A 24,816-nucleotide genomic window follows, 5' to 3' on the forward strand; every position below is an offset into this window, starting at 1 on the left:
TCAAGCATAAATAAGATCCCTATTTACCTGATTTTTATCTTTTCCAAAGCTCACTTTTAACTGGTAAAATAACTTTAAAACTATATGTATATTTGTTCACCGTTTTGGGGAAAGAATTCCATCAAGGTGAAAACAATATGGCAGACAAGAACCTAACACTATTTACCATTAACTGGTCCCCCTTATGTTAGGCTTGAAACCGACGGTACCAATGTTTTTCTGACCTTCTGTACAGTTATATATATATATATATATATATATATATATATATATATATATATATATATACTCTGTTTATTATACAAATATTTTAGTTACATATGTGCATACATATTTCAGTGGAATCTCAATTCAAAGAGACCACCTCATCAGACCAAAAAGAGGACGTTAATTAAATCAAGGTTACATTCGTTTTTATAAAATATATTCGGTTGTGATTTACGCTCTGAAAGAAAGTGGGGTGTATAGTTTGTGAATGTGGACATTCCACAAACTATATACCTCCAGTACACACACACACACACACACACACACACACACACACACACACACACACACACACACACATTGAGTAAAATGATTGATAATTAATTTATGTATCTCTGCCTATCGAGCTTATTATATATCTACATTACAACGAGTTTTCTTTTATTTGTATTAATGCATTTACTAATATATTAAAATAAACTGCTCTTTAGACTTGTTCTAATCCCCTTAAAATTATATATATAATCTTTGAAGTTTTTAACCTTGAAAACTATACAAAAAAATATTTTTTATCATTCGTTAGAAAACCATCTAGTCAGTAAGTCACTTAATCACCTGCAATCACTGCATCAACTCGCTTTTGAATTTACTATAATACCAATAATTTATTTTTCAAGGGATCATCAGTTGTTTACCATGAAACACTATTTCGGGGATTTAAAAACAAAACAGCATATTACATCATGGCTCCCCAGCAGTGTTGATCAAACACCACCACCCTTAATCTTAGGAAGAAAACATGTTACAAACATTTTATCCAATTTCCTATTCTTAATTGCAATTATTAACCTTTTCATACTATAAAAATGAATTTCTTACCTGTACGATTCATCAATTTCCACATTTAAAATGGATATATTTTTTAATTTATCAGTCTTGTATTTATAAGATTAGGATTAATCCATTTAACTACTTATCACCCCCACTATGATTAGTATTTAGTATATTTGCATTCTTATTTATTTAAAATTAGATATATAAAGGTTAAAAATATTTTTACATATATACATTTATATATATATATATATATATATATATATATATATATATATATATATATATATATTGAGAGAGAGAGAGAGAGAAAGAGAGAGAGAGAGAGAGAGAGAGAGGGGGGAAGAGAGAGAAAGAGAGGGAGAGTATTATAAATCGATTAAATAATTGTAAAGACTTAAACTAATCTGGAATTCAACAAAAGTTTATTACTTTTGCTGAATTCCAATTCCAATGTCTGCCAATGTCTATCGATATAAATGTTTTTTGCTTGTATTTTAAAATGCAACAATTTCTAGTGGAAAATTAGAAGTTGAAATAAAAGAGAAAGAAAACCTGTCTGCAAGACATGAAGCTTTAGGTGTATCAGAATTTTTGTAGGAATTTTTGACACCCCTAACACGAAACTGCGAATAAAATATAAAAATCTCGTAATTTCTCTTTTAAAAGTGGGTTGTTTATTTTCTTTATGAAAAATGATAAAAGGGAAATAACTCTTATAAAACACTTGAAAAAGTCGAGTTATACTTCCAAAATAAACTATTAAAGTTGTTTTAAAAGTAATAGAAATATATTTTTTTATTTTTTAAAAAACATTAATGAATTTTACGAACTCAATATTTTTCAATTTTTAAACTTTAAAAATCTATCAAAATTTTTCTATTGATTCTATTTTTACGATATTTTCAGGGTCAATGTGAAATTTTATGTTCTTTTCAATAAACCGAATATAATTTTTTAGACAAACGTTTTTTTTCAAATTCACGCCCCCCCCCCATTTTCAAGTGTCTATTAAAAAGTAAATAATTAATTTACTTACCGAAAAGTAAATAATCAATTTACTCACAAATTGAAGAGAAAAGGTCAATAAATAATATATTCAAATTTAAAACAAAAAAAACGTAGTGTTTTTTAGAATTTTACCTGTAAAGTTTGAAGTTTAAAACCTTTTTTTTTAAACCACGTTATTTGTTGTTGTTTTTTTTTTAATGGAACCTTGGTCCTTGCTCCTTTAATTGAAAAGAAAAATTAGGGCTTGAATTACATTTTTCGAGGAGTTATAAGCTTGGAAAGACAGGGGGTCGAATAATTCACGCCTCCCATTTTGAAATGTCTATTAAAAAGTAAATAATTAATTTATGTACCAAAGTCTTATATATCACAAATTGAAGAGAAAATGTCAATAAATAATATATTCAAATCTAAAAAAAATTTTTTTAGAAATTTACCTGTAAAGTCCGAAGTTTAAAACCTTAAAAAACAAAAAAACACGTTTTTTTTTAATGAAACCTTGGTCCTTGCTCCTTTAATTGAAAAAAAAAATTAGGGCTTGAATTACATTTTTCGAGGAGTTATAAGCTTGGAAAGATGGGGTGGAATTATTCACTATTTTCACGAAATTTCTGACACTGCTAATGAAGCTTACCATTAGATCCTGTGTTTGGTTGATTTGTGTCACCGTGAGTGCATCTGGAGGTACTGCCCATTGCAGGTCAGGATCCACCCATTCAGGCCGAGGTGTGACGACAGATCTACAAGAATATAGAAACTCATAAGAACATAAAATGTTTTTTTTTTCATTGTGAAACCATTTAGTTTAGTCATCATCATATCGTATGAATCCGATTCTATCGTTGGCATTGGTTTCCTCGATATTTTTCTAGTCAGAATTATTTCTAGAAAGACATTGGAGATTACAGGAGGGACCATGTGAAGGTTGTCGACATCCTAAGTGAAAGTGATTTCAGTGGAAATTTATTTTATTTTAGGAATTGTCGTATTAAACTACTTCGCAAGTCTGCTGCAAAAGAAGGTAAGCTTTCTTTACAAAGCTAGAAATTAGACAAAGTTCGAAATAGACTTCGTAGCCTAGTAGCAGATGCCCTTTTCTCAGCTCTGCAACCTCTTTCTCACAGAAAAGACGTGGCGAGCTTATCTTTGCTTTATCGTTATTTTCATGTCAAGTGTTCGTCTGAGCTCCAATCTATGGTTCCCCCTCGCCAAACTTTCATGAAAAACACTCGTCTAGCTGAAAACACTATCGATAATTTCCCCCACTTTTTATCTATTCCTAAACTTAAATGTAGATTCCATGAACAAAGTTTTTTTCTTAGAACTGCACACCTGTGGAACTGTCTTCTGTTTGCCTGCTTTCCAGCTGACTACAATTTGGTCGTCTTCAAGTCCAATGTAAACAAGTTCTTGATGAGCCGTTCCCCTTAAGTAATCCAATTTACCAAATTTACACTTTTAACGATTCCTATGATATTATCCCATTGACTACAGTACACTCTGGATTTCTAACAGTATTTTGTATAATTGTATTTTTAAGTCATTATCAAAACTTCACAAATCAAGGTCATTTTTCTTGTTCTGTTTCTGTTATACGGCACAATCACCCTGACACACCAGTTCGTAAAATGTAAAAATACTTCCTACTTTAAAATGTAAAAACGTTTCCTACTTCAAAATGTAAAAAATGTTTTCTATCGTAAAATGTAAAAATGTTTCCAATCTTATAATGCAAAAAATATTTCTTATCTTAAAATGTAAAAACCTTTCCTACTTTTGTATCTTAAAACGTAAAATAAAAACTAATGGTTTTATTGTTTGATATAATGTAAATTGCTGTCTTTCATAATTATCAACAGTAAATAAATGTGTTAACCGTACATGCCTTAACTTTTCGTTCTAATAACGGTTTTGAATATATGTTTCATACTTTTAACCTGATATATATATATATATATACAGTGATGATCATATTTATTGGCACGGTAAAATAAAAGTTAAATTTTGTCTAATAAATTCTAAAAAAGGGATTAAATTAAAGAAAATAACAAAGTATATTATGTATTTTTAACTGGCCCTTCCGATGCAGCAATCGGATTTTAGAAAAAATAAATAACAAAGGAACAACAAACATAATTGCAAAAAACCCTTGTTCAAAATTATTGGCACGGCTTTGTTTTTCTTTTAGTATCAGTATAATATCAATCAATTTCCGGTTTACGTGCTTTCTGAACTTTTTTATAGCCATATTATGTTTGTTTAACGCTAATTCAGTGAATAATTTTTTTCAGATAATTTTTAGATAGCGATTTATTTAAACTATTATAAGTGACTAAATTATAATTTTCAATCGCCATGGTTAAAACTAAGGAACACAGCGAAGACGTCAGGAAGCTTGTTGTAGCATGCCATACCAATGGGGAGGGCTATGATAAGATTTCAAAGAAGCTAAACCTTCCCAAATCCACTGTTAGAGCCATAATAAACAAGTTCAAATCGCAAGGCCACGTTATGAGTTTAGAGGGTAGAGGGAGAAAAAGGATTCTTTCCCCAAGAGATGAACGGAAAATTGTTCGACAAGTAAAACAAAACCCAAGGATCTCTGTTGGGGAGATTGTTGATGAACAGAGCACCTCTGGAGTGAATGTATCTCGACATACAGTTGGTAGAGTTTTGAAGAGAGCTGGTTTAAAAGCATGTCGTCCGAGAAAGACTCCCTTATTGAAGCCTATGCACCTGAAAGCAAGGCTAGCCTTTGCAAAACGTCATATTGATAAAGATGTTGCATTCTGGAAACGTGTTCTATGGACTGACGAAACGAAAATAGAGTTATTTGGCCATAATAAAGTGTCTTATATTTACAGAAAATCTGGCAAAGCTTTCCTGCCTAAGAACACCATACCCACAGTGAAGCACGGTGGAGGCAGTTTGATGTTTTGGGGATCCTTTGCTGCCTCTGGACCAGGGCGACTTGTTAAGGTCACAGGTAGCATAAAAAAGGAAGATTATGTTAAAATATTGGATGAAAACCTGAAAGACTCTGCTAAAGAGCTCTCACTTGGTCGTCGTTGGTGGTTCATGCAAGATAATGACCCAAAGCATTCGGCTAAACTGACTAAGAAATGGCTTGAGGACAATCATATTAATGTTTTGGAGTGGCCATCACAAAGCCCAGACCTTAATCCAATTGAAAATTTATGGAGAACATTAAAACTGAGGGTAATGCAAAGGAAGCCTAAGAATCTTATTCAATTGGAGGATTATTGTCAGGAAGAGTGGGCTAAAATTACTACTGAAGAGTGCAACAACTTGGTTGTAAACTATGAAAAGCGACTGAGGAAGGTAATCAAGGCCAAAGGCTATACAATTGATTATTAAATAAATCGTGCCAATAATTTTGAACAAGGGTTTTTTGCAATTATGTTTGTTGTTCCTTTGTTATTTATTTTTTCTAAAATCCGATTGCTGCATCGGAAAGGCCAGTTAAAAATACATAATATACTTTGTTATTTTCTTTAATTTAATCCCTTTTTTAGAATTTATTAGACGAAATTTAACTTTTATTTTACCGTGCCAATAAATATGATCATCACTGTATATATATATATATATGTATATATATAGTAATCCACATACAGTACTGTTTCGCTGTTTCACAGCTCATCAGTGTGGCTAGACAAGCCACTACCTCAACTCAGGATTGCGACCCAACCGCCCAAACGACAGTTGGAGCTTCTAACCATTGCGCTATTCGCCTGCTGCTATGTGTGCAGTGAATTAACAGTGTTTTGACACTGTCCAAATACCTAAGCTCAATTTGTTTACACAAATGTAATTTGTATATGACTTCCCAATATGCTCAATCTAAGATATGGAGCATTATAATATATATATATATATATATATATATATATATATATGTGACTACTTCACTTAATCACATAAATTAATATATGAAGATATGCGTAAAATTTTAGTATTTACTTCAACAGTGCTCAATACATAGGTAGAGCTAGGTAGTAAGTTATGAAAATATATGTGCCAATTAAGCTACACAGAATATTCCACATTTCATTCTCGTGAGAATTCATTTTTTACATTTTACGATAAGCATCGGCCTAACGAATTCTCATGGGAATGAAATGGGGAATATTCTGTGTAGCTTAATTCTCATATATATTTTCATAATTTACTATATATATATTAATATATATATATATATATATATATATATATATATATATATATATATATATATATATACTCATGAGCAAAAAAAAATGGGCCAAGAGTGAAAGAAGGAAGAAATCGATTTTTCAATATTTTTCCATGAATTTTTGTTAATTTTAACTGAAAATTTCTATTTTGCAGATCATTATTATTATAGCATATAATAATAAGTGGAAAAATTGATCCTAAAAATGGTAAGAAAACATCTCTTTCTGCAGTGAAGTGAATTGGTCAAAGGTTCGAAGTCAAACGTTTGTGAAAAGGGAAATCTGGATCTGGTCACCCTAGAGCATTCACTTTGAACAACGACAACAGGCTTAAATTAACTGTTTCGAAGGATTGAAAGAAAACTTATGTTGACTATTGCAAAGAGTTCAAAACAGGGGCTGGAAATTCTCTTTCTAGATATACAATATCTAGACGAATAGAAGAAATGGGATTTTTCTCTAAAAGGTGTGCAAAGAAGCCATTTTTATTTAAGAAGAATATCAACGATAGAAAGAGATTTTTCTCGTGTTATGGCAAGAAAGATAGAGTGGTTCAGGAATGTTTTCTGGTTAGATGAATCAAGATTTTGTCTTGTTAGTGATGCTCCTGATGCTCCCGAACAGTGCAATCGAAGAACTGGAGAAAGATTTTCGCCAAGTTGCATGAAAAACGACATTTAAACACGGGAATGGAGGAATAATGGTATGGGGAACTTTTACTGCAGCAGGAGTTGGGGAACTTATTAGATGTGAGAAGTTAATCAATGCAAAGGAGTACATTCGAATATTAGAAACAGGACTGTTACCAAGTATCCAGAAGGGGGAATATCCCAGAACATTAGTTTTTCAACATGATAATGCTTCTGCACACACTGCTAAAGTCACAAAAAAATGTTTTTCTGATAATTCAATTGATGTGATATTTTGGACAGGTGAAAGCCCTGATTTTAACCCATTCGAGAATATTTGGTCCATAATATCTCGTGCATTGGCCGGAAGAACTTTTGAAAACAATGACAAACTGTGGGAAGCTGTGCAAAGCGAATGGAATAGCATCTCCTCTTCACAGTGTTCCACTTTGGTTGAGAGCATGTCTAAAAGATTGATCTTTTAAAGAAATCAAAAGGGAATGCGATTCCATCCTAAGCATTTATTAAAGTAAATGCCTTGTTCTCTGTTATTAGTCTCGTTTAAGTGTCCTTGTTCAATTGTTCTTTGTTCAATATAGCTTTTAGTGCAATAAAACGTATAAAATTTGTCTGGCCCATTTTTTTTTTTTGCTCACGAGTGTATATATATATATATATATATATATATATATATATATATATATATATATATATATATAATCTAAAGAAACTTTTTTAAAAAATATAAAAATAAAAAATGCAGTTTAAATTCCCGGAAAAAAAAAAAAAAACTAAATTCAACCTATCGCAGACTTAGCATCTACATAATCCGACTTCTAAAAAGTTTATAATTACAAAAAGAGAATTCAACTATATAAGGATGGAAAAAAGAAAGCCTTAATTATAATTGTTAAATAGAAATAGACAAGACTTGCATAAGCCGACTTTATAAAAGTCTACAAAAGAATTCAACTATATAAGGATGAAAAAAAAAATGTTTGGAAATAAATAGCGTATATTATAACAATGTAAGCACGTGCAAAAACTGAAATTCATATTTCATATATGTTACCCGAGTTCTAGTGTTTCTTCCTCTCCTTCAACGTCTGTGTCTTCCTCACTTTCTTCGCTCTCAAGTTGAGGGAAGGAGTTTTCTTTTTCTTTTTCGGTTTTGAGTCCTTTATCTTTAACAGCCGGTTTCTTCCTGAAATAAAGCAAACACAAACTTTCATAAATGTCTCAGGATAAATACAGCATATAGAAGGTGATAATGGCTAACTGGTTAACGACACACGCTGAGTGTGACAAGTTCGAATCCGGTTTGCTCCACAGAAAACACTTTCAAACTCACACCTTTGGTCAAATTTCCTAGAGAGGAGATAACTAAAATAGATATAGCATCATTTGTGCCTACACTACACGGTCAAGATCAAAGTGTAGCATCTGTTCTTCAGATGCTGCACTTCATTTTCTTGTTCTCTTTCGGTGGAGGAGAAATCCTTCACGACTGAGACAATTTTTATTTTTGTACCTTTTCTCCACGTTAAAAAACGACCCTGGTGTCTAACTCTGTCCCGTGGGGAGGCATAGTAAATAGGTATACTGCAGGGTGGAACGATAAATTTGTTGCCCTAAAGACAACAACACTACAGCTTTATTTTAAAACTTTTATTGAAAAATCAATTCATCTAACCAATGTAGCTGCCTCAATATGGGCCTTGAACTGAGAACATGTCTTTTCCACAAGCGTCAGGGAGTTCAGTGAATGCTTGGCGGATAGCAGCGATCAGGCTGACTTTGGTGTTGTAGGATATTATGTTGGTAATGCTCTGACGTATGACAAAACGAAGTAGTCCAGCGGGTTCAGTTTAGTACAGTTAGGAGATTCGAAGTTCCTATCCATCGCGGTTAACCATCTGACGAAGACCAGAGGAATAGTTGGCCGAAACGTCGTGATACAACAACTAATAAAGAAGAGAATAATAGTCCGCAATAAATAAATTAATATAGTTTTATATTGTTGTTTTTTTCTGGAGCATTAAATTAAATAAGGAATCATTTCGATTTAAACTCTGGTTAGTATTATGCATGTAAACTTGAGAAAAGCATCTTCAAACTAAAATAGTGTTTTGTGTCATTTCAATTCTAATTTAATTTTTCTCTGTATTTAGATTGAGTTCTCTTACAGAATGAATTCTTGTCAAACATCAAACCTATCCGCTATTTAATTGTTTTTGTATGTATGTGAGCGTGTACATGTTTTTTGTGTGTTTTAATTTTCTTTATTTGATTGTATTGACGCAGACCAATAAAGTTAAAATCATATGTAAATATGATTTATAAAATTAATAAACAAACAAATCCAAACGTAATCCAAATGTAAATCGTTTGATATAAATAAAATTAACTTCGCACCTGTTGCTGATTTGGATTAATTGCAATTAATCAACAGAGAATTATAAATTACTTTCGTATTTGCTATAATTAATCAGGTAAATTTTTAAAGAAGTTTAGAAAAAAGTAAAATAATAATAAAAAAAAAAGCTTGCGCATTTTTTCTAGCAGGGTCCTCTAATTAAGCCTGACACCCCTACCCTATATACACAAGGCTTCAGACTCAAGAAACTACTCGATCAACAGCAAAATCCCACACCTTCACTACAGAAGTCCCTAGGTGTTGAAAGATTTTCTACTCTCATAGATTCATTCCATGAATAACTTTTTTTGGAATTCCCCACCTGCTTCCTATTTTTCCGGCAGTACAATCATAGGGAAATTTAAATTATCTTCCCGATTCTGACATGGAGCAAAAAGTAGCTTGATACTTTTAACGCATATAAAATCAAGCCTCTCTTTTCGCCACCAATGCTCGGATCCCCACTTCTTGCTAGTTGAAATGAACAGTTCTCTTCTCGGGGTAACCCTCTTCCTTGATGATATATAATATTCAATTTAATGCACACATAACTCAGAGAAACTGATATCCAGTTGTAACTTTTGTGCTAGGGGACAGCCACTATACAATGCAACACAATGGAGTATGTGAATATCTCCACTAGACCCATTGACTAATGTATACCGATTGACTCTTATCCTCGAGTGTCCTCTGGGTCTTCATAAGTGGTGACTCTTTTTTAAAAAAAAAAGAAGACCATCTGTAAAATGTCAAATGTTCAGTGTAGCAGCAAGACCTGAAAAATATTTGAAAATCGAATGCAGCAGCAAGTCCTGGGTACATATACCAGCAAGAACAGTTGGAAATAAGTCATGCACCATCCACTATGACTATGCAATCCCTACAGCTATATTCCTAGAAAAAACAAAACAAAACTGTTAAACCTGACACAGTGATATGGGATAAACGGGATAAAGTAACAACCCTAGTTGAAGTCAGTGTCCCTAATGATGCTGACTTAAACAGAGATGAGAGGGAGAAGATGCTGAGATACCTAAGTCTTATGTACAACATAAAAAGGAAACTGGCTTCTTAGCAGGATTTCAACCATCTTGGGATATAGAAGGTTTGGTGAAGCATTCCTCGTCACTTGCCCTTTTGGAAACACCCTGCAATATTCAGATGCTTTAGCTTGGGGAACATCTTACTAAAAGGTTGTGCAACCAGGTGGCCCATGCCAAGAACAAAAGATATGTAATCAAATATTACGCTGTAGCAGTTTCTTTTGGATGACTGCTATTAAGTCATTAACATCGCAACATAATCAAATGGACTAACAACGAAGGAGTGTTAAAACTAATTAACACTGAAGAAGTAGACAAGTTGTGGGGGATTCGCAAGAACAAAACAAATATGAACTACGACAAGCTGAGCACTTTGCTATTACTACGATAAGAATATCATCAAGAAGGTCATGGGTCAAAAGTTCGTCTACAAATTCGTTTCATTTCCAAAAACAGAAAAGATTAAAAACAAAATTCTGTTCAAAATGAAAAGGGAAAGTTTAGTCATGGAATAGAGAGAGCGTGGTTTTTTCAGCAACTGGGTTACTGAAAAGGAATTTAAAAAACAGCCTGGCAAATATATCCAGTGTCAAACAAACCAACCAACAAACAAACAAACGAAGTGGAAAACAAACTCGAAAAACATATATCTGAAGTAACAAGCCTTGCTGACAAAAATCAGTGAAATCCTCCACAGCAAGGGTGTCGAGACTATCGCATTGACTATAGAAGATGCAAGCCCCATGAAAGTTGATGTTCTGGTCATTGAAACAGCACTGTTGCACAAACGGATCATGGACACCCTTACGGGGAAGGCTAGGATGCACACCAAAGCAGCAAGTGAAACATTTTTTTTCCAGACGTGCATCCGTACATTCCTATTTTGAACGTTTGTATCAATTTTTTTATCATTTTTTAATTTAATTATTTTTAGGTTCCTGTTTTTACATTAATTTTTTTTTTTAATTATTGTTCGAGATTATATAAAAATTATGTTATGCTGAAAGTTTCACATTCTTGCAAGCAAGAAAATTACTAAAATCTTGCATATAAATATTATGCGAAATCTGTAATTAAAAAAAAAATAGAAATATTTTTGCTATTATAATTTTTTTTGTGTGTGAAAATATTATATAAAAAATGCTTAATTCAATAATAATATTTGTAGTTCCAGAAATTCATTTTTCTTCGAGTGAAATACGGACTTTAGGGGCTTTTTTCGTAATGTTCGTATAAAAATTAAATATTTAAAAAAAAAAATTGTTATAATTTACGATGCTTTGTTTTCATAAAAAAAAAGCCAAAAATAAAGTCTTTCATTTTTTTTTACTACAGAAAACCATAATTTTAATAAAGGTATTTCTTGTTTAAATAAAATAATACATTTTCACTAAGATTTAAATAAAATAAAATCCTGCGCCCATTATATGTCATGATCATTATTTTATAAATACTGAAAATTTCATTAAAATTGGTTAATTTCCTGATTTTTGGTGAATTTTTAAGTAAAGGGAGGAATCAAAATGTTTATACATTTTGAGCATCGGCGTTCATTTTGCCCGTACCTAATATATATATATATATAAATATATATAAATATATATATATATATATATATATATATATATATATATATATATATATATATATATATATATATATATATATATATATATATACACGGGTGTATATATAACAGATTTGTGTTATATAATGAGTCTCTTATAGGAGTATTAATGTTCTGATATGTGATTCCTCTAGTTTATTCTCTATTGGGTGTTGACGTGTGTACACATAAATTAACAGTTTATAGAAATCGTTATCGGTTGGAACACCAGCAAAAATATACCTCAACTCTTCGTTCCATGCGTCCTGAAATTAAAGGCGCTTCTCTCCGAAAGTGAAAACGCTCAGACGGGAATTATATTTTGATATATAATCATTTATTCTTTGCTGGATTCTTTTCCAGAGTTTGCACGCTTTGTATAAGATTACATTTTTCTAAGTCACCCTCTTCTGACTTCCACTGGGCGTTCAGTCCAAAAAAAAAAAAAAAAAAAAAAACCTCATCCGTCTCTAACACGTTGCGTATTGAAACTGATCTCCCCACATCTACATATAAAAATCTATATTTTTATTACGTCATCACTACACGTAGCCTAAAGATCCTTGTTGGGTATTTTGTCACGTATTTTTGCTTATATTGCGGTTAGCTTAAATTCCAACTATCAAATTAACATCAACTCAACATTCCTGACAACGATTAAATGTAAATATTTCAATTTAACATAACTTTTCACATCGATAAAATATTTCTATCTAACAATATACATTTATCAATCATAATAATCGATTATTATAATTTCATCATAATAATCGATCATTTTAATAGTTTCCGGTATTTTCTGAAAGACTAACAACATAACAGAAGTAATGAACGATATCTCCTTATTTTTCTCTTTTCCGACATGGAGCATGTAGTGCAGCAATCGGGGAAAAAGTATCTGATTAATTTTAACACATCTAAAACCAAATATCTCTCCTTTCACCTCCAATGCTCTGATTCTCACTTTGTTCTAAATGGAAATAAATCTAATCGATCCCACTTTATCAACTAAGCTTCAGCCCCTGCCTCCTCGCTGCAATGTTGCATCACTGTGCCAGTTTTACAAATATTTTAATGGAATGTGTTCTGATGAACTCGTTTCACTTGTACCCCCTCGACGTACATATCCCCAACAAACCCGCTTAGCAATAAGACCTCACCCCTTCACTGTTGATGTCCCTAAATGCCAGAAAGCTTTCTATTTTTATAGTTTCTTCTCTCGAACAGCTAGTCTTTGGAATTTCCTTCCTGCTACCTGCTTTCCTGGCTGTACCGATATGCAGAAGTTTAAATGTAACATAAACAAATATCTTGTTAATCTTTCTTAGACATGGCCCCAAATAGTAGCCCCTTACGTCCAAGTGGCGATATGCTTTGTAAGGGGTGAACATGAGTAAAAAAAAAAATTGCTCTTTTCTTGATGAGCTTTTTTTTTTTTTTTTTTTTTACATAGGCATCACCACTTATCAAGGCCCAGGGGCCACTCGAGGATAAGGGTTAAAGGGTGTACAGTAGTCAATTGGACAATATAGTAATTGTCAGTAATGGAAATTCGGTAAATTTGTTATCTTAAGAGGAACGGCTTATCAAAAACTTGTTTACATTGGACTTGAAGAAAACCATATTGTAGTCAGCTGGAAAACAGGAAAACGGAAGAGAGTTCCACAGGCGCGCAGTTCTAGGAAAGAAGCTTTGTTCATGGAATCTACGTTTAGGTTTAGGCACAGATAAAGGGAATGATCTTAACCCCAGGTCTTAAACGAAAGAATTACATCAAATCTGTTGCTAATGTTACTGAAAAAAAAAAAATGGTAGGATCTTTCTACAACTCCAGAATACATCTCACTCCTGACGCAAACCTCTTCCTGTATAAAAGTCAAATACACCCGAAGATGGAGTACTGTTGCCACTACTGGGGAGGAACTGCCTGGAGCACCTTTTCCTGCATTGGTGGAGTACAAAAAAAAAAAAAAAACGACTTTGAAATCTAGTAGGGGATGTTTTCTTCTCTTCAGACTGTTTCTCACTGAAAACGCATTGCTAGTCTTTCTCTACTCCATCACTGTTTTCTATGGTAGGTACTCGACTGAGCTCCAATCTATGACCTCGCCTTGTAAAACATTTACAACAAAAACTTGTCTATCCACAACAACTCTCAATAATTTTCCCTTTTTTCATCTGTGCATCTTAAATTAAGTGAAGCTTTGAGGTTGCTTCCCAACTGATTATAACATGGTCGTTTTCAAGTCTAATGTAAACAAATTCTTGTTTAGCCATCCTCTTAAGTGATCTCATTTTGGGCCAGTCTTAACCATTGTTACCAATACTCATGTCGGCATTACACTGTCCTATGGGCACACTCAGTAATCCTTATCCTCGAGTGGCCCATGGGCCTTGATGATGGTCGCTCGTTAGTTCATAAAAAAGTTATTTGACGACTAATTAATTTGTAGGAAAAAACGTAAAAATATTTTTTTTTTAGGAATGTGAGTTCTCTATGTTTTCATAAATAAATTCAGAAAAGAATAGAATTTTGTTTATTTTTTGCTTTTCAATAAGAAAATGCCGAATCATTAGAGATTTAAGTCCTTATTTTTGTTCCCATTTGCCTTGATTTTATTTCTCTGTCTTTTCTATCGCTTTATATTTCTCTTTTCTTGTTTTTTTTCTCCTCCTATTAGTGTTGGGACGATTATTCTGAATCGGGAATTGGAAAAATGGATAAATTTGGGGGTATCGGAATCGGTATCAGAATCGAAAAAATTGATGCCTATTTTCCGATGCCAAAACGATTCTTTTAATTGTCCTTTTTTTTTTATTTGATTTTGTTTAAAGTAAAATCTTCCATTCCTGGTTATAATGATAAAATAAATATTCATTGATTTTCAATTACCAGTAAAGCTAAAATCGATAGATCATCCTTCACAAGTGCAAATTTACGTTTAGGAAAATATCTGCATATTTAACATGTGTTTTTTTTTTTTTTTTTTACAGAAATCAGGGAATATAACAATGCTATAGTTAAATAATTAGAGATTTATAAAGAATCGGAGTCGGAATCAGTACTTATATTGGAATCAGGAATTTAGTATGGAATCGGTAATTGTATCGGAATCTGGAAAAATATTGGAATCGTCCCATCACTACTTCCTATTTCTCTCTCAGTCTCAAATTGTGCTGTCTTGTTTCACCGCCTCCTTTCTCCTTTCTGTGAAAATCTTCATGTTGCATCACTTGAAGAGGTTCATGGGTAGGGAAGGGCGAAGACTTTTGTTTCATCAATGAATATCTGTCTGCCACCTTTAAAACATATCTATGGATACATTTTTTTGTTGGGGGGGGGGTCCCCACTTATCAAGGCCCGAAGGCCACTCGAGGATAAGGGTTAATGAATGTAAGGCGATAGTATAGTAATCGTTAATGGTGCAAATTGGGGAGAATTTGATTATTTATGGGGACGGCTCAACAAAAACTTGTTTACATTGGATTTGAATCATATTGTATTCAACTGGGAAGCAGACCAGCGGAACAGAGTTCCACAAGTGGGTAGTTCTGGAGAAGAACATTTGTTCATGAAATCTGCGTTTAGATTAAGACACAGATAGAGAGTGGGGGAAATCGCTAGTCGAGTGTTTTTTGTTAAAGTTTGGCAAGAGGAACCATAGATTAGCGTTCAATCGAGCACTTGCTATGAAAATAATGATGTGTGTGTTCGTCAATCGGGGTCAATTATGACCATAGACAACTATTTGTGTGTCCGCAGGTGGCTGATCAGTCCAATCCGGGCGCGGAAGCCCCTGCCACATGTTGGACACCAGTGGCTGAAGACGGCGACTTTAGCATCTCGGGCTTTTCGCGCAGCGCGCTTCTCTCTTGCAGATTCAGTTCAGGTGAAGCAAAATAATGATAAAGCAGAGACAGGTTCAGAATATCTTTTCTGAGGGAAAAAGGTTGCAGGGAATGGAAAAGGGCATCACCTACTAGGTTTCAAGGCAGGATAGGGAGTGTCGAGCAGCTGCTGTCCAGATGTGACAACAGTACTCCATCTTAGGGTGTACCTAGCTCTCATATAGATAGATTTTTTTTTTTTTTTTTTTTATTTTTTTACAAAGGTATCAAGGCCCAGAGGCCACTCAAGGATAAGGGTTAAAGAGTGTACAGTAGAAATTGGTCAATATAGTAATCATTAGTAATGAAAATTTGGTAAATTTAATAACTTATATGGAACGGCTCATCAAGAACTTATTTACTTTAGACTTGAACACAACCATATTGTAGTCAGCCGGAAAGCAGGAAAACGGAAGACAATTCCACAGGCGTGCAGTTCTAAGATTGCACCGGAAGTGATATACCTACTGGAGCAGTAGGGTTATCAAATCATTTCTCCAGCGATTTTGGAAGCAGGTTTGATGTATGTGTTCTATTTCAGGTCAGGAGTGAATGTCGGTCCCAGAAGCTTGTCAAAACATAGAGCTTACCCAAGATGAGAGCCATTCATTTCAGTTGAGTCGAGATGGGGTTCAGAGTAATTATGATGAAAGGAGAAAAACTTGGTTTTTGATGCATTAAAATTAACCAGCCACCTTTTTCCCCATTGCTCCACGTTCTCCAGATTAGAAGAGAGAGAATCAGAAAGATCTTGGTCGTTGGTGGCCTTTGAAGTGTTACCATAATTTGTTGTGTCGTTTGCATAAATGTCTATGAATGACCTAAGAGTGTGATTTGGGAGATCATTGATGAAGATCAGAAAGAGAATTGGGCCCAGGATGGAATCTTGAGGGACACTAGCGTTAATACTATGAATTTCTGATTTCTGCCAGCAACTACTCTTATAAGCTTATCAGATAGAAAAGATTTAATAATTGAGAGAACATTTCCAGCTATTCCATAGCAGACAATCTTGTGAAGTAGACCTTGATGTCATACTCTATCAAAAGCCTTTGATATGTCAAGAGCTATTGCTCTAGAAACAAAGCCTCTGTTGAGAGATTCACTAATGCTGTGTGATATATCAATTAGTACATCAGCTGTAGATTTTGCAGAATGGAAACCATATTACATGTCACTCAATAGATTATTTTTGCTGAGGTGGTTGATCACTTCTCTGTTTATCACAGATTATAGAAACTTACTCGTGATGCACAGGAAACTGATTGGTCTTTATTAAGAGGGAGGTGATCGATTTCCGGAATTTTTAAATATGGGACAGACTAATGAAGTTTTCCAGGGTGTTAGGAGGCATTTATACTTATGTCAACGTTTAAAGACCTTTGCAAGTATGGGAGCTAGTTCCAGTTGAAGCTTTTTGAACACTATGACTGGAATGCCGTCAGGGCCAGTTGCTTTACTGGAATCAAGATTTTTAATAAGCTTGGAACATCATATACACATATTTTTGTATGTCGCAAAGCATGTTTTCAGTAACAGGAGGAAATATGGGTGGTGGTAGCAGGCCCTGATTGCAAATAGTAGAATTTGCTGCAAAGTTCTTGAGTTTTGTTTTATTAGATGCTGGTGAAATTACATCAGGTCCATTGATGAGAGTTGGTGTTAACTTTACCCAGTTGCGTCCCTTGAACACTCTCCACAACAGAAAGTTAACTTCCCTACCGGAAACGGTGTAAAAAGAACTTTCGAAATATATAGCGCGAGCGGTACGCATGTGTTAAATAAATGCTCTTCGACCCTACTCCAGTTGTACTTGCTTATTTGCTTTTACATTGGTAGCAGAGCGTACAAAAACAAACAAAAAAAAAACATGGCCTCTAAATACATTCCCCTACCAACGTTAAACACGGAAAAATACAATTCCTGGAAGAAAGAAATGTGTATATGGAAACTAGCCACTACTTTAGATGAAAGAAAACGGGCCCCCGTCGTGCTTTTGTTCCTGGAGGGAAAAGCGAGAGAAGTCCTGCTTGAATTGGATATTACCTCACTCAATGCCGAAAACGGAATGGAGATATTATATCAAAAGCTGGACACCCTCTTTTTAGAAGATGCAAACCAGGCAGCATTTAGAGCGTACGAGGCGTTCGAAAGTCACCGAAGAAAAAGCGGCATGGGAATAGATACTTTTCTAATCGAATTTGAATGTCACATTGCCAAGTTGAAAGAATTTAACATAATTCTGCCCAAGCCGGTCCTGGCGTTCAGAGCTCTCGAAAGTGCCACCCCCTCCCCCCGAAAACAAACGCTTAATAAAAGCCACCACTCAGGAACTGACACTCGGAGAAATGTCCAAACAATTTTTAAAAAATTCTTAATGACTTTGAAACTCATTCCTTGCCAAAAACTCCTCTGTTTGCTGAGAAAACCGAAACTGACATTATTTTCACCACTGACGAAACTAACGAAACTGAAGAAACCTACTACACCAGTAGTCGTGGTCGACAACGCCGCCATGGTGATAAAAATTCCAGTCTCACCAGTCGTGGTGCTGGCAGATGGGGTCACAACCAAAATTCAACACACTACAACAACAACATCAAAAGAAATTCAAACCACAAGGTTGAAAGCGACAGCAGCAGCGGTGTTTGTTTCAAGTGTGGGTGTAAATACCACTGGGTTCGCGACTGGACTGTCCATATAACTAAATTGACAACACCAAAAAAGGAGGCCACTTGCTCGTTTCCAACATCGTCCTCATGAGCGAGCGTGAAGAATATGGTGGCACCAGCACGTTTTGGGGAGAAACGCTCGGCTCTGCGGTCTTGGATAGTGGTGCGTCTTGGACAGTTTGTGGAAGAAAATGGTTTGAGTGTTTTCTAGAAATCCTACCAGAAAAACAAAAAAATAAAAGTTCGAGGTGGAGGGAAAAGCTACAAATGTGGTGATAGGAACACCATTAAATCCAGTCACGCAGCAACTTCACCATGTGTCATTGCTGGCATTGAAGTCAGTATTATCACTGACGTGGTGGATGCCGAAATACTGCTCTTACTGAGCAAAAAGTCAATGAAAAGAGCCAGCACAAGCCTCAATTTCGAGAACGACAGTGTCACCATGTTTGGAAAAAAAATCCCACTGCAATGTACTTCTTCAGAGCACTACCACATTCCCATAACAAGACCTCCGCCAGACCGAGGTAAGTTCAAACATATTTTGTATACCAAAGAAATTTCCAACAAAAATAGGCAAGAAAAAATAAAAATCGCCACCAAACTTCATAGACAATTTAGTCATCCTAGTGGTAAAAAGCTATGTGACTTAGTCAGGAGCACCGGAATGAAAGACAAGCAATTCATTAAGATACTTCAGGAAATTCCCACTTCTTGTGAAATTTGCATGAGATACAAAAGAGTTGAACCCAGACCTGTTGTGGGGTTTTCACTGGGAACATATTTTAATGAGAGCATTGCCATGGATATAAAAGAAATTAATGGTAACAAAGTATTGCACCTTATTGATCATGGTGCCAGGTACAGTGTTGCAGCTAAAATTCCGGGTAAAGAGAGCTCCGATATTATCAGTACTATTTTCAAAAATTGGATTACTTATTTTGGTACCCCTGGATTTATTCTCATTGATAATGTCAGAGAATTCAACAACAGGCGTTTAGGGACATGGCACAAAATATAAATATTATCGTTCGTACCACTACTGCTGAAAGCCCATGGAGTAATGGGCTAAATGAAAGACACAATGGGATTTTAGGGGAAATGGTGAAGAAAACCCTAGAAGAAACAAATTGCAGTTTCGAGGTGGTTCTCGCATGGGCAGTAAGTGCAAAAAATACACTTCAAAGTGTCCATAGATTTAGTCGCAACCAACTCGTTTTTGGCAGAAATCCCAACCTACCTGGTTTTCTTAATGACAAACTCCCTGCACTAGAAGGTGTCTCTACCAGTGAAATTGTTGCAAATAACCTTAACGCTATGCATGCTGCCAGGAAACGCTTCACAGCAAGTGAATCTTCAGAAAAGCTTAGATGAGCACTCCGCCACCAAGTTAGAACAGGTATCACCCAATCCTATAAAAATGGAGATGCTGTTCTCTACAAAAGGAACTTGTGTGATAGGTGGCTCGGGCCTGGGACAGTCAAAGGGTGGGAGAACAAACAGGTGCTTGTCAAGCATGGCAGCACCTATATTAGAGTACATCCGTCTCGTTTAGCTTTCTACCCCGAAACATACCAGAATCACAATGAGGGTAACAACGAGGAACTGAGCACTCCACAAGAGTCTGAAGGATCCCAAGTGTGTCAAACTTCGAAGAGAATATTTTAGAATAAGATTTAGAAATAGCAGACAACACTGAACAATGGCCTACTGTGGAGACTCAAGACATAACCAATAAATGCGACACCACCACCAGGAAAGTTAAACTTCTCAAACCTGGACAAATCATTAAATGCAAGCTTGCCAATGACACAGAATCAGGCTGGAAGAAGTTAAATGTCATAAGTAGAGCAGGCAAAGCCACTGGTAAAAATAAACATTTGATGAATGTAGTTATGGAACAGGGTGAACCTTTTTGGTTGGACTTTGAACATGGAGTTTCTGATTGGTAAACCAATGAGACTGGAGAAAATGAAGAGCACCATGATTCCTGCACTGAGGAACAAGTAATGATCACCTCTGCCAATGATAGCCTGGAACTAGAGGAAGTTAAACAAAAGGAACTTCAGAGCTGGGTTAAAAATAAAGTCGATGTTCAAGTACCGGATCAAGGCGAACCAAAAATCTCCACCAGATGGATTTACATTTTAGCAAAAATTCCAATAACTAACAAACATTCAAGGCCAGACTTGTTGCCCGAGGTTTTCAGGATAAAGATGCTGAGAATCTAAGAAATGATTCTCCTACATGCTCCAAAGAAGGTTTATGCATAGGATTAGCTTTAATCGCATCCAACCATTGGGTATGTAAATTCATGGATATCAAAACAGCATTTCCGCAAAGCAAGAAGTTGGACCGACTGGTTTATCTGAATCCTCCCAAAGAAGCTAATGTACCCCAAGGCTATATTTGGAAACTCTCCAAATGTGTATATGGCCTGACCGATGCCTCTAGGTCCTGGTATCTCACACTCAGGGAGGAATTGATGAAGTCAGGAGCTGTAGCTTCAAAATATGATCAGGCTATATTTACATGACATTTCGAAAACAAATTGCGAAGTATAATTGCTACCCATGTGGATAATTTTTGCTTTGTAGGGTCAGAGATTTTTCATAGAAAAGTTATTGGCAAAATCCGTCAAGTATTTGCAGTTAAATCTGAAGAAATTGCAGAGTTTCAGTACATAGGATTAGACATTAAACAGAATGGGGAAAATATTAAACTCGGACAGAATGAGTATGTAAAGAAATTGAAATATATCCCAGTGCAAACTGGCAGGAATATTAACGACAAAATATCCACAGCAGAAATTTCTGAAATCAGGCAAGTTATTGGCTAACTTAACTGGCTGGCTACCCAGACCAGACCTGATCTCAGCTATGATGTCAGTGCATTAAGTTCCATCCTCAAACAAAGCAATGTGGAATGCATAAAACATGCCAATAGAGTAGTAAAGAAAGCCAAGAAAGAAAAATCCCAGGTAGATATTCCTGACTTAGAAGATCTCAATCATCTCAAGATTGTTGCCTACAGTGATGCCTCATTCGCCAACCGGGCGATCAAGGTTGGATTTTTTGATCTTATAAATCCACGTTTATTTATTATCTGATCTTCCATGGTCGGGTCCATACCGAATGGTATACAGGGTGTTCCAAAAGTCTTGGACACATTTTGACATTGAATATCTCTAGAACTAAAAAAACACATCTGGTATATCTGGTATATTTTGGTATAGCCTTACAAAAAACTTAATGCATTTAGCTTTAAAATGGCACCGCTTTCATCTTACTACCATTCATAATTAAGCAGATATGCGGACTTGGAATGTGCCCAAGACTTTTGGAACACCCTGTATATATTATTTAATTGGAATTTATTATTGAGATGAGTATTATTTATATTAATTTATTTATTGCGGACTATTATCCTCATCTTTATTAGTTGTTGTTTCACGACGTATTGTGCTTTTATTAAAAAAAGTCTATCGCTATAGACAACAAATATTGCAGCCATGACACAAGTCATCTAAAATATTCTTTTCAGAGTTATGTCCCCTGTTTGTAGACTCCTACTGCCTACTCTATAACGTCTAAGAAAAATACGATTTTACCTAATTTTCCGAAAAAAATACTTTTAACTATAAATAAATTTCTACTCGATGATTTTTCGTCATTTTTGGAAATATTACTATTTTCGACATGGCAATTAAGTTTTAGGGAGTTGAGTTAGTGCTTTTCGGACACTCGCTAATAAAATAAATAATTCGCTAGTGAATAAACGAACAAACAACTTATTAAAACTTAACAAGGAAAAGGTTTATTGAAGCAAGACAGGGTAAGATGCCAAAAAGATATAACTCGGATAAAACTTGTCTGCCTTTGCTCGGAAGTTATTCCCAAGTGGGAATCGTCGATACCGGTGTAGGCAGAGAGGGAAAGTGAGGAAACAGGTCCGCTCTCTTTGGCGTCTGGCTGGAAAAGAAGGAGTTTTTCTCGTCCGGAACGGAAGCAGTTAGAATTCCTTAGAGGGGTAAGGAAGGTCCCTGTGCTATGCCTCTGATTGGTCAGTATGTGTCATATCGCACAGTCAGGGGAGGCACTGACGCACAAGAAAAAGAGTTCTATTTGTTTCTGCTACAAAGTAAGTAATATTGTTTTTGGTTAAAACAACATTTTCTTTTTAATCGATCTGTCGACTGTACATTAACTGTGAGAAATTCTACAATTGTAAGCAAGCCCCTCATTGGCTGATTGACCACCCACTGTCTTTGTTTAGACCAATCAGATTATTCGAGATTTTCACCGCCGAGCGATGGGCTTAGTGAGTTTTTGACTGTTTTTTTTTTTTCTTTTTAGTTCTAGTTACAGCAGCTGTGAAAAAAAAACATGGAACTCGACTCTATTTAAATATGAAGCATTTGGTGCGTCTACCCTTCGTCTCCTTGAGACTTTAGTTTAAAGCCTAAATGATTACGCTAAGTTTTTATTATATATGTTTCCCATTGCCTTTTTTTAAGGTCAGAATTATTGACCTGTCTTTAATGAAAATTCCTTCAAATGAACATGCGGTACTTGTACAGTTTAATTAAAACATTAGAAACGGAAATATCGAAAAAGGGTTATATTGTATGTATCAGTTATAGAACGAAGTTATCCGTAAAAAAATTTCATTTAATTTCATCAAGTAATTTTTTTTACAGCGAAAAAACAATTTGTTATGATACCGAGCAAAAGGTTCGATTTTTAGGAAGAAAAGCTAGAATTACAGATGGGATGGAGTGTCGGCGCTTTAACTGGAGTTATCTCCCCGTGGCGTGTTAAAAAAAATTCCAAGATGGCTGACTTCAACGCGTACTCATAAAAACATGTTTTTCCGCTGAAAAAAAAAAACAAAAACAAAAAACAAACAAAAAAAAAAACAAACTAATCGATCAAATTAAGTGAAATTTTTTTTTCGGAGATCTTCAGTCCAAAACAATATAACTTTTTTTTTTTTTCGATATTTTCATTTTTTAATGTCTTGATTGAACTGTACAAGTACCGAACCTGCTTTATGAGCTTCTGTGATGTCGACTCTAGTCGAGAATTGAATCAATCATCAGAAGGTATCATACCAACTCCTTCAAACTGCTGTAATTAATTCAATCTTCGAACAGTGCTGAACCCAAATTCCAGTTCCTACTGAAGATAAAAAGGACTATTACCTTTCGAGATGTTACAAGCTCTACTCAGAGGCAAAATATGCATTTCTTTTTTGCAACGAAGAACGAATAAAATTTGTGTCAAATTTTAGAGGTATGCTTTGCTGTAATCGTTAATTTTTTGCTACTGTCTTGGAGCTAAAACAGGTGAGAAGGAAATTCTCACATAAACGCCCAAATAATTTCTAGCTTGAATTACAAAAGTCAAAAATGGTTCATTTGTGGTCTTAAAAAGAAGGAAACACTTTTCCTGTTCGCATCTGTCGTTTTATTTTTGTTCTATTAAGGTAAACCGCAATATTATTTAATTAAAAAACAAAAACAAAAAACATACTGAAAACTATCATGGTTAACATAAAGTGACAGATGGTTATCATGATCATTTTAGCTTCTTTGTGATTAGTTTTGTCTTGCATTGCAACACGTGTAAGAACATTTTTTATCCTATTCGATTTTTTGTGATTTTTACTTTGCATATATTGCAGATCATATATATATATATATATATATATATATATATATATATATATATGTATATATATATATATATATATATATATATTATATATATATATATATGTTTTATTTTTTATTACTGTATCTTTCTGTTAAGTTACATTATTGTTTCGGCTACATGGCCGTTGTGTAGCCGAAACAATAATGTAACTTAACAGAAAGATACGGTAATAAAAAATAAAACGCATATTTGCTCTACAACAGTATTGAGCACTTTCTTCAGTTTTTATTAATTACTATCTCCACTAAATATATATATATATATATATATATATATATATATATATATATATATATATATATATATATATATATATAACTACTTCGTTTACTCACATAAAATTAATATACGAAAGTATAGATTTATGCATGAACTTTAAGTATTTACTTCAAAAGTGCTCAATACGTAGGTAGAGCTAGTTAGTAATTTATAGCTATTCGCCATATATATTTTATAAATTACTATATATATACTTCAAAATAAAATTATCCAACAATCAATTGGTATGGAAACCTGTGATTATAAGATTTACAAGATATTACTGGCAGTAATATTCTATAAGTATTATTCCACCTA

The 24,816-nt window shown here is 34.3% G+C and overlaps 1 protein-coding gene across 1 annotated transcript in view; it reads right to left on the bottom strand.

The window, feature by feature from the left end:
* Positions 1-24,816, bottom strand: part of LOC145285890 (von Willebrand factor A domain-containing protein 3A-like) — a 333,383-nt gene that overhangs the window by 302,121 nt on the left and 6,446 nt on the right. Inside the window, exons 2-3 of the mRNA XM_080134354.1 lie at positions 7,971-8,102; positions 2,687-2,792 (exon numbers count right to left, since the gene is read on the bottom strand). Coding sequence (XP_079990480.1) covers positions 2,687-2,792; positions 7,971-8,102 — 238 coding nt within the window. The remainder of the gene's footprint in view (positions 1-2,686; positions 2,793-7,970; positions 8,103-24,816) is intronic.

The sequence above is a fragment of the Euprymna scolopes genome, chromosome 10 (genome assembly GCF_053919585.1).
Source record: "Euprymna scolopes isolate OS-2025 chromosome 10, ASM5391958v1, whole genome shotgun sequence".
Taxonomy (NCBI): domain Eukaryota; kingdom Metazoa; phylum Mollusca; class Cephalopoda; order Sepiida; family Sepiolidae; genus Euprymna; species Euprymna scolopes.